The sequence below is a fragment of the Tenrec ecaudatus genome, chromosome 4 (genome assembly GCF_050624435.1).
Source record: "Tenrec ecaudatus isolate mTenEca1 chromosome 4, mTenEca1.hap1, whole genome shotgun sequence".
NCBI classification, from domain to species: Eukaryota; Metazoa; Chordata; class Mammalia; order Afrosoricida; family Tenrecidae; genus Tenrec; species Tenrec ecaudatus.
Genome location: NC_134533.1, coordinates 61,987,875 through 61,999,432, shown reverse-complemented (window position 1 = coordinate 61,999,432; position 11,558 = coordinate 61,987,875). Strand labels below are relative to the sequence as shown.

General features: G+C 46.3%; 1 protein-coding gene across 1 annotated transcript in view; it reads right to left on the bottom strand.

Annotated features, from left to right (window-relative positions):
* Positions 1 to 11,558, bottom strand: part of TRIM66 (tripartite motif containing 66) — a 71,402-nt gene that overhangs the window by 30,491 nt on the left and 29,353 nt on the right. The window contains exons 3-7 of the mRNA XM_075546122.1: positions 7,294 to 7,397; positions 2,877 to 3,024; positions 1,903 to 2,035; positions 1,470 to 1,586; positions 87 to 201 (exon numbers count right to left, since the gene is read on the bottom strand). Coding sequence (XP_075402237.1) covers positions 87 to 201; positions 1,470 to 1,586; positions 1,903 to 2,035; positions 2,877 to 3,024; positions 7,294 to 7,397 — 617 coding nt within the window. The remainder of the gene's footprint in view (positions 1 to 86; positions 202 to 1,469; positions 1,587 to 1,902; positions 2,036 to 2,876; positions 3,025 to 7,293; positions 7,398 to 11,558) is intronic.

Genomic DNA, 11,558 nt, shown 5'->3' with positions numbered 1-11,558 from the left:
CTGAGCCCATCATTTGATAGCTGTCTGGGTTTTGACCCGAGGGAAAGCATGGAGCCCATCCACGTGAGCCATCTATCCAGATGTACCTCCAACTCCTCTATGAGCCCGTTGGCCTGTTTGTTCAGCTCATTCATCAGAACCATCTTGGCCATTTTGATCTGGTTTTCTACCTTCCTGTGTTGATGCTTCACTTCAAAAATCCTGTAAAGAGAGTGGGAAAGAGCGTGGTGAGCCCTGTACCCCAGACCCACTGTGGGAAGAGAGCCTGTGACTGGAGGCTGCCTGTTGAGATTGAGGCCTGGCAGATACCAACTGGAGGAGAAAAGAGACGTGTCCTCCCACCGCCCATCCTTTGATAACCCAGTGCAAGTGGGGCCAGGTGTCAGTGTGAACACTGACTGAATCGGACGCCGCATCCCCGAGAGGAGAAAGGCCAGCAGAAGGAACTATTTCCATTGCAAAGGGAGAGGTCCAGTGGAAGGACTTCGTTATCTCTAGGTGAATCACAAATCCACATTCAGGTCAAACCAGCAGCTTCCCAATTCACTTGGCACCAGAAGCAGGATCAGGAAGGAGGAGGGCAGGATCTCATGTAATTTTCTGCCTTAAGGAAGAAGGTGTTCGAAAAACCACTTGTGGTAAAAAGAGCATGAGAAGGGACAGGAGAGTTCAGTTGCCAGGACCTGAGAGTGCTTGTTTGTGTGTTTCCTCTTGTAGTGCTGGAGATGGTCTAAAACTGGTGATGGCTGGACAACTCTGTGAATATACTAAACATCACTGAATTGAAAGGGGGGTGGGTTAGGGTATGTTGTTACACAACAAAAGAGCTGCTATTTTAAAAGCAGGCATATGGTCTTTGAAGTCACGCAGCTATAACTTCTAAGCCCAACCCACTGACCAGCTGTGTGATCTCAGACTGGTCACCTGAAGTCTCCGAACATGAGTCTGCCCATCAGTTCATCAGTGACACGGAGGCAATTCCTACCTCAGTGAACTGTAAGATTTGAACAAAATAATGTGCATATAATACCCAACTCAAAGCCTGGCACACAAGTTCTCAGAGTTTACTGATTCTACCTATGTAAAATACCAATGAAGGCATGTCATTTGTAGACTTACATGAAAAACAAGGGAGTGATAAGGGGGAGATTGTTACTGACTTATTACGTCCTCAAACACCTACGTCTGGTTAGTTCATGATCACTTGCAGAAGTGAAATTTGGCCCAGGCTCACTCTGTTTACCCTGACAGAGGTCAACCTCAGGTACCAAGTGCTGATCCTAAGACACCACCCCCCTCCCAGGCCCTGGGACCTTCCAAGGCCAGGATATACACCTTTTAGGGCCTTTCCCACATCTATTTAACGGTACGTCCATTTCAAAGGCTCTACATCTGATAGTCTGATATTGTGAACGAGGACGTAGGGAAACAGACCGTTCCCAGCTCTGGATGGGGCTGGCCTGTGCTACCTGTCCTCAATTTGCTTTGCAGATGTCTGCAGGCTGGATTTCTTATGGGCCACCTGGGTAGTCACACTTTCCAGAAGCATCCTTTGGTTTTGTAAAACTTCTTCAAGATGTCTGCACCTAGGGGAAGAGAAAGGGAAAGAAAGTTGAGAGGGGCAGCGCCTGGTCTGGGAATGCCAGCCAAACAAGGATCTGGACCATGCAGAGCTCAGCCCGGCCCCTGGGGACTGTAGTTATATCTACACAGTCAGAGATGCTGCAGGTGCTTGGCCCATTAGGCCTTCTCCAAAGAAACTCCTCAACGGTAGTAGAGAAAACTTCGGATTAGCCCAGGGACTGCAGGTTGGCTTAGGCAGGGGCAAGATCTGGATATGCTGGGAGAGCCCAGAGCCAGAGCTCTCCCCGTCCTGCACTCGCTTCAGGCAGCCAGCCGCACCTGTGCTCCTTGTGCTCCACCAGGAGGCAGCTATGGCATGTGAGCACGTCACAGGTCTCGCAGAACAGCTTGAGCACTTCCTGTGTGTGTAGAGGGCAGTACAAAGCGAAGTCCCCGGAACCACCATTCACTCCTGCCGGAGAAGAAGGAGAAAATGAGCTTTTCTAGATGAGGTAGACTCTCGGGTTAGAGTCACGGAGTCGCTCTCAGCCCTCAATGGGCATCCAGGAGACATAGTACTCGCAGAAAAGATGCCTGTTCCAAGGCCAATGAGGTCCAGAGAAGCAAAGGAAAGTACAAGGTTCGGCTGGAATGCATTTGTCATTTCTGCCATCTCTCTGGACGTGCCCACCATTGCCTCCCATGCAGCCTACCACCCACCAGAGGCTGAGGGCGGTACTTGGTCCTGCAGCAGGTGGGTCTCCTGCAGCACAAGGAATCCTCCAAAACTTAACCTAAACCTCCTCACGGGCCTGGATTCTGTTATGACCAGGCTTGCTAGATCCCCAGCTATCGACACAAGGTCATGAATGTTAGTTCCCAGAGGCTGGACAAAGGCGAAACCCCTTCCATCATCGAGGGCCTTTAGCAAAGACTTTTCAAGAAGATTTTCGTTCAAAACAAAGGGTGCTGGAAGGACAAATGGACAAACCATATCCAGGCTGAAAGATTAATCAAGTAACTAAAGAGAAGTGCGGCCTGGCTGTTCTAAGCAGAGGGCGGGAGCTTGACGAGCGTCTGTGGTCATTTGGAACCCCGGTGCTATCACACCCACATTCACCCACTCTCACAGAGGGAGCCTTACACCCCCCTGCTTTGACTCTGGAGGAAACCTCCTCCCTTTGGGGTGGGTTCTGAGACCACCCCTACCTCCCTGGACAAGAAAACCAGGTCAGAGAGCAGTTTCCTCGGGGTTTTAGAGTTCCATGCCGACCTGGGGCATGGGGGCTGGTGGGGAGAGGGAGGTTCGGTACCTGACGACCCCTTCTGGGCTCGGGGAAAGAGTGGCCCCCCTGGGGCAGGGCCATGCCGGTGTTCCTCGGTGCAGGAGCTGCACAGCCAGCGGTTGCAGTAGGTGCAGAGGATGTGTGCTGCCCTCTTCTCCTTGCATTCTGAGCAATTCTGGAAGCAGAGAGTTCTGGGGTTACTGTCAAGTCAAGTACAGAGGTCAGCAAGTACACTGGCGACTGGGTCCTGAGGCTCCACCATGTAAAGGTCAGCCAATTCTGCAGAGTTGCCAGGGAATGGCAGGGGGAGCTTGTAATGGAATGTGCCCTGTGACTTACGAATAATGACTGAGGAGACCTGATGTCTTTGAATTGGGCTGCTGGCAAAGAATCTGAACATTTCATGAACTGCCAGAACGAACCAATCAGTCTTGCAAGCCTAGCCAGAATGCTCCTTAGAGACAAGGATGGCAAGACTTCATATCTCATTCTTTGGCCATGTTAGTAGGGGGGCGGGGACATCTTCCTTATAGAGGATCAGTGGGGAAAGAGGAAGACTGAGCAAGATGGACTCCCACTGTGGCTGCAACCATGGGCTGAAACGGACCAATCACGAGGGAGGCACGGCACCAAACAATAACAACAGGGGCTATTCACTAACCAAGTGGGTCCTTTGTTGAGCCTGAAGGCATCTGTGTAAATAAGCCAGGGCCCTGCCTTCAAGGGCCTCCCAGCCTAGGTGGGGGCAGACCTTAATTAATGGATAATGCAGTCATAAAAGGATGCGCCTAGTGCTGAGGAAAGAGAGGTCTCCCTGAGCTCAACCAAGGAGTGGCCAGGAAAAGTTTCACAAAGAGATGACAGCGGAGTGGATAATACACGACATGCAGAAGTTTACCAGGTAGAACAGAGGGGACACATGAGCAAAGCAGAACATTCAACATGCCTGTAAAAGAGAGGGATCCCTAGAGGGAGGACTTGATCAAAGACAGCCAAGAGAGAGTAAAAGCAGACTGGTACAGATCAAATTACGCCAATCACATCATATAATATAAATTGACTGAAGGTGATTTAATGTACATTTCATAAATGGGAGCAGCGTTTTAAATTTGGAGTAAAACATGTTCCAAACAAGAAAACATCCAGAGATTCTTCTTGCTAATAATGATACAAGAAGACCTCAAAAAGTTAGTGTAAAAGAGAATTTGAAAAATTAGTGTCGGTATTACAGTATCTTTTCATCCCACTTTTCCGAGCACCCTTTGAAAAAACCTTATACATTCCCATGGAGAAGTTTCCAGAACAATAAAGATAAGAAACAACAGTCATGAAGGATCTCAAAGAGCACTGCCTTGAAGGACAATGAAAACAATACTGATTTATCCTGAAGCACAGCTAGCTCGAGGCTGATCTTGGAAGTTCCTGCTCAACATGCACATGCGTAATGCTTCAGGAGAACGGCATGCCCAAGGCTAGAGCTATGATTTGACTTAAAGATGATGTAGAAAACCAGTTTTCTCAAGACTCAAGGTTCAAAGGTCATCTCAGAGGAGAGCTTGGGTGGATCACTTCAACCTCATGCTGGGTTCCAAGAGAACTGACACTGTTTCTCAAGGCCAGCTTTTGGGGTGTTTCCCGACTGAGGAATGCCTGAGGACCTGAGAGTACCTAGTGCTCTCATTTGCTCCTCCACTTGGTCAACAATCAACAAGCATCTTGCCAGTGCAAATATAAAACATCGGAAGAGGGACTGAGGGAAGTTGGATAATACGCTTTTCAGGTATGTTATTAGATTGGGATCAAACTTTACCCCCTCAAACGACACTAGCTGGAGTTCTTGTCAACTAAATACACTACATATAGTATAATGCTTGTGAGAGGGCTTCAGAAAGTTCATGGGAAAAAAATGAAATGAAAAGATAGCAGGATTTTTCCATTAAATATTTTTAAATCACTTTATGGGGGCTCGTACAATTCTTATCACAATCCACACATCCGTCCATGTGTCAAGATCAGATGTACATTTGTTGCCAGAAACATTTAAGCTCTCTTATCTATGCCACTTTATATTATGGCCCTACCCACACAACCTCCATTAACTGATGGAGGAAGCAAAGGGGTCTGAAAAGCCTTCTTTTCCTCCTGCTACCAGATCTGACAGCAACTGTTTGGCCTTCTGCTTTGCCATGAGTCCTGCCTGCCAAAGGTGGCAAGTGGCTACTAATCCCTAAGATCTATGAGCAAGAGAGTCAGCTGGTATCTCTCAAAAACAAACTTTTGGAAGCATGAAACACAAGGCCCAGACACTCTGAACCATAGGAAACTTGAAGATGAGATTCCACTATTATCTTTTTAAAAATACATACATAACATCTTGTGTCTGGCAGAACACAAAAAAATCCCAAGGGCTTACACAACTATAGTGTCCTTGCCAAATTCATGGGAAGGTAAAATACTGGGCCAGAATGAGCCTGGCCTGTGGAAACTGAAGGGCTAGATTTCCATCTCTGGTCAGCTACTCACTAAGTAAGTTTCTCAAAACTTCTCAACTCCAATCTTACAGTTGGGATCATGCCGGTGTTTCTGAGTGGTAGGAAGCACTCTGCTCACCGAGAAGATTTAGTAAGCGTTTGATAATGGAATGAATGAAACAATGTGTGGAGAGGAGGAGGAGCCAAAAAAAGTCCCCTTGTCCAGCCTGAGCGTGTGGGGAGGAATGCTCAGAGGCGGGTGCTCACAGCGAGTAGGAGCATGCTGCGCCGTGCAGGTAGCAGGGTGACGGCCAGGAAGGATAAGCACAGTGGATGGGTGGTTGTGTCGGGGGGGTGGGGGGGAGCAGAAGACGGAGTTGAAATTGGGGGGTCAGTTTTGTCCTGAGAGGCAGTCAATAGGGTGGCCTCCTTTGTGTACAGTGGCTTTCAAGCTATGACTGGGAATAACTTGTCACCTCGGGGACAAGAGGGGGGCAAAAAGGGCAGAGTACTGTGACCACCAGAGCAGTTCATCTGTTTGATCACTTGGGATTCCCAGTAAGACTCCCCTGATGAAAAGCGATAGTAACATTGTTTGAAATCAGATTGCATCCATGATGCATTCAGAGAGCCACTGACCATATGAGACCAAGTCCAAGGGCAGTCCATAAAAGCAGAACCAGTCATCACATGCTTCTTTTCCTGTTTGAGTTTCACACACATAATAAAAACTGGCAGACTCTTTGCTACCAAGTACATAGCTCAGCCTAAACGATACAGGCCACCAAATTGATGTGGATTCTGACAACTTTTGTTCTCAGTCTGACAGGGGCTAGACAGGGACAGTTAGACAAGCTTTATTGATTAAACTCCTGAGGTTAGAGAACTCGAGTCTCTGTTTCCCTGACACCAAGCACAGGCACAAGGCAGGCATTCGATAAGAATGAGATATAGGAGCAATAAAGTAAATGAGTGATAGTGCAGAAACCATAAAGGGGAGAGTATCCATCTGTATGTTATATAAAATTCCAGGAACTCAGGAAGAGGGTGTTAGTTTTTAGATGTAGCAAGATTGATCCACACTGGGGGAAATAAATTTTAATCCAGGCTGGTGGAAATTAAAAAAGGAAAATTTGAAATAAAAGCTCAGTACTTGTATTTTCTCAATAAGAACTGTGAGGGAGTAGTGGAGAATAGACAATACAAACCCCTGCCATCCAGTCCATTCCGACTCACAGTAACCCCAGAGGACAGAGTCGAACTGCCCCTGTGGGCTTCTGAGTCTGAGATATTTACAGGAGTAGTAAGCCTCCTCTTTCTCCTCTCGAGTAGCTGGTGGTTTCAAACTTCTGACCTTGTGGTTGGTATCCCAGTGCATAACCTACAGTGTCACCAGGCCTCCTAGTGTTTAGGGCTCCCCTGTAAAGCATCTCAATTCACTGCCATGGAGTCATTTCTGACTCAAAGCTACCCGACAGCACAGAGTAGAACTCCCCCTGTGGGTCTCTAAGACTGTCAGTCTTCACGGGAGTGAAAGGCCTCCTCTTTCTCTCACAAAGCAGCTGGTGGTTTTAAACTTCTGATCTTGTCCAACCCCTAACCTCCTCCATATACCACCAGAGCTCCTTGAAGTGATACGAGACACATTACAAAGGGGCATCTTTGCCTTGTGTTCAAAGCATCTACACAAAGGAGAAATAGTAATCCTTACTTAATAGAAAACTCCAACTTGGCTTTCCCCAATTGAAAGATGTATTCCTTGGATGGATGGATGGATGGATGGATGGATGGATGGATGGATGGATGGATGGATGGATGGACGGACGAACGAAAGGAAGGAAGGATGAATGGGTGATTGATGGACGGACAAACTGACAGAGGGGTAAAAAGTCAGATGAGGAAATAGATGGACAGACATGGGCACAAGATATGTAAGCAAGGGTTTAACGGCATCTTACCTTGTCCCAACTTACCCTGGCCATCTTGGGTTGCCCAGAAGGAAAGCACTGCAGAAAAAAATGTTCAGTTACATCCCTGGTAAGGTACACACACTTACATCCAGGACAAGAGATGAGCTCTGGGGAGAGAAAAAGGAGAGAAAGCAGGGTCAGAGCAGCCTGGCAGACCACACAAAAGACCTAGACACAGGCTTTCTAACACGCAGCAGGGAGGGTAACTGTCAGTACCCACTGTGCCAAAATGAGCTGTGTTTCATACCGTAACCTACATCGTTGTTGTTGAGTTAGTTCTGACTCATAGTCACCCTGTGTGCAACAGAAAGGAACACAGGGCCTGCACCATCCCTCTTGGCCGTTGTTTTATTTGAGCTCATTGTTATAAATATTGTGTCACTCCATCTCGAGGCTCTTCTTTTTCTTTTTTAATCATTTTATTGGGGACTCATATAACTCTTATCACAATCCATACATACTTCAATTGTGTACAGCACGTTTGTACATTCATTGCCCTCATCATTCTCAAAACATTTACTCTCCACTTAAGCCCCTGGCATCAGCTCCTCATTTTTTGCCCTCCCTTCCCTCCCCCATGAAAGCTTGATAATTTATAAATCATTATTTTGTCATATCTTACACTGTCTGATGTCTCCCTTCACCCACTTTTCTGTTGTCTATCCCCCAGGGAGGAGGTTATATGTAGATCCCTGTAATGGGTTCTCCCTTTCCATCCCATCTCCCTCCACCCTCCTGGTATCACCACTCTCACCACTGGTCCTGAAGGGATTATCCGTGCTGGATTCCCTGTGTTTCCAGTTCCTATCTGTACCAGTGTACATCCTCTGGCCTAGCCAGATTTGTAAGGTAGAATTAGGATTATGATAGTGGGGTGGGGGTGGGGGAGGAAGCATTTAGGAACTAGAGGAAAGTTGTATATTTCATTGATACTACATTGCACCCTGACTGACTCGTCTCCTCCCCGCCACCCTTCTGTAAGAGAATGTCCAGTTGCCTACAGATGGGTCTTGGGTCCCCAATCTGTACTCCCCCTCATTCACAATTATGTGATTTTTATTTTTGTTCTTTGATGCTTGATACCCGAACCCTTCGACACCTCATGATCACACAGGCTGGTGTGCTTCCTTCATGTGGGCTTTGTTGCTTCTCAGCTAGATGGCCGCTTGTTTACCTTCAAGCCTTTAAGATGCCAGATACTATATCTTTTGATAGCCAGGCTCCATCACCTTTCTTCACATTTGCTTATGCACCCACTTTGTCTTCATTGTTTGTGTTAGGAAGGCGAGCATCATGGAATGCCAGTTTAATAGAACAAAGTGTTCTTGCATTGAGGGAGTAGTTGAGTACTTGAGTACAGTCTGTCCATCTGCTACCTTAACACTAAACCTATAAATATCTGCACATAGGTCTATTTCCCCATCCCCATATATAAATATATTTACAGATGAGGTTCTTCTTTTTATCACTGACATTCTATCATAGAGACTACCTGTACTTACCCCTAGCTATTCTGGACATGACCATGCTTTACAGGTCAGTTCTAAACCCTCTTCATATCCTTGTTCTTGCCTAGCCCTACCTTCTCACGTACCCACAAGCCAGGCTACTACAAGTCCAATCCTACTCTGGTTCTGACCATTAGATGCCTTCCTACTGCTTCTACACCTAATTCCACAGCTCTGAGAACCCAGCTCCCATAGCTTGCCAGGCTCCAGAGGCTCAGTTTCACTCTGAGCACAACTCCAGTCATTAAAAGTACCTTGTAGCAGAACTACATAACTCCGTGGGCTGCTAGCAGGTTTTAGCCAGAGACACGGCCACTCTGTCTATTCATGGCCTATCCAGTGTCTCTCTCTTGGTGCAGCTAATACAATGAGTCTGACCCCAGCATCTAAGAGATCATTTTCTGGGCTTCTCTCCCTAGTCTATGATGACTGGTACAGTACATATATTTCACCTGCACACATCCTGTCCTCTTCCCCTCCTTCCCTGTATGCACACACACCCTGCACTAGGAGAAAGGCAACAGACTCCAGTACATGCCTCAGCCTAGGAGACTTCTAAGTTCTACATCCGGCTAGTTAGAAACTAATACTTCATGAATGACTGTCCCACGAACATTATAGTGACTCTTTAGGTTCACTCTAAAAACAGTCAGCCCACAGGGAAGAAGGAAGTAAGCCTACAAAGTAGAGCAAGGTGCCAGTCCCCAAGGATGAAGATGGCCTGAAAAGAGACTGGGTATGGCAGTGAACACAACAGTATCACCCTCCCCCTTCTCCCCTTCACCTCATCAAAATACCAAAGAATGAGATGACAGCAGCTGCTCTAGACTTACAGTCAGGCACACACGCCCAAATATTACGTTTACCTTCCAATAACCTTGGGCAAGTCACCTAATTTTACCTAACTTCTATGTGCCTCAGTTTCTGCATTGTGTATAATAGGAAGGGGGGGAAATCATTATTTTAAGGATTAAATTAGATAATGATTGTGAAAACACATGTTCTTCCATGAATGCTGACTTTGAATTCAAAAGTTTCTTCATATGCTATTTATCATAAAGCGATGACCCCAATTATCAACTCTCTGGTGATGAAAGTCAGACAGCTAGAGTGGTAGAGTTCATCATTTTTCCCCTCCCTGCATCCATGCTTTTGTGATCCGTACCATCAAGAAGTGGAGTCTAGTCTTTACCTCTTTAATCTAAGCTGGATTTTTGGCTTGTTTTGGCCAACAGAATGCGGCAAAAGGGATATTGAACAAGTTCCAAGTTTAGACTTGAAGAGGCTTTGAGTGGATTCTGTTCTTGTTCCCAGAACTCTAGGACTGAAGATGCCCAGGTTCGATTGCTATAAGCTACGAGTCCATGTAGAAATAGATCTCAATTGTCTCAGACGTCCCACTTGAGGGACAAAAACCATTCAGTCACAACCGAACACAGATACATGAAGGAGACCAGCTGAGCTCAACCAAGCCCAGGCCCAACCAGAAGATCAGCCCAAATTGTCAACCTGTAAAATCACTAAAGAAATGATTGTTTCAACCACTAAGTCTTGATGTGGTTTCTTGTGCAGCAAAAAGTACCTCATACATCCTTTTTTAAAAAGTCAAAAATCATGTAACTGCTAAAAATGCCCCCACCCTGAAGATAAACTCCTCCAGCCTTCACAGAACCGTGGACCTGAGTGACAGAGTGGTTCTGAAATCTCCTCCCCAAAACCATGGCCAGAGAGAGAAAGAGAGAGAGAGAGAGAGAGAGAGAGAGAGAGAGAGAGAGAGAGAGAAGGAAGCTCTCCATGGGTGGTACCATCCAGGGGAACCAGGTAATAATCTCTCCTGTCTACTTGGCTGTCCCTAGGGAGACCCTCCTCTCCTCAGCCACCTCTCCAGGACAGAGATCAGCTCTGATGGATTACAATGATTTCCACAAGACTTCCAAAATCCCTGATGTCAGATGCTCAAGCATTAGGCATAGCAACAGCCTCATTAGCAACATTAAAAGGAGAGACTGAGAGAAAGAATTGAACAGGTCATACACGACTTCACCCCACAAGCCTTCAAAGTCAAAATCCCTAGCTTTGCATTTGGAACCCTTTTTAAGCTGGGCTATCCCTTCTCTATTCTCAGCTCTAGTTCATCTGCCATCTACCCCCGTCCTTGCCCTGCCAGGCATCCCTGCTATCTCCTGTGAGCACCAAACCCTTCATAATTCAGTCTTTCAAGACACCACCTTCCTCCTCCTTAAATAGTCTCTCTTCCTCTCATCCCTTCAGATGAGCTCCTAATCCTCCTATTAAACCTGCTCAAATGTTGGACCTTGGGAAACAGGGTCTCATTTCCACTCGGAGGAGTTAACTATCTCCTATGCTGATTCTCTTTAGTCTAACATATAGCACATTGATTCTAAGGATCTGTTCCTGGCTACATCAATATACAAAGAGGATTCACAATTGGATTAACAGATATTGTATGATTTTTAGCAGACTGGACAATTATGTTTCCTTTGAGTTTATATATTCCATGTGTATTCCTTGTACTCATAGCCCCTGGAAGATGTAAGAACCCATCTGGCAGTTTGCTGGGTGGTGGAAAAAAGCCAATCTGGAATGATGAATGAGTCAATTCATCTGATGCAGAAAAGAGGTTAGTTATTTGCAAAGATACTGAATTAGAAGATAGGGTTCCAGGCCCAGTGCTGGTATATCTGACCTTGGGCAAGTGATCCCCTAAATCTGAGCCTCGCTCTTTATATCCTTAAAATA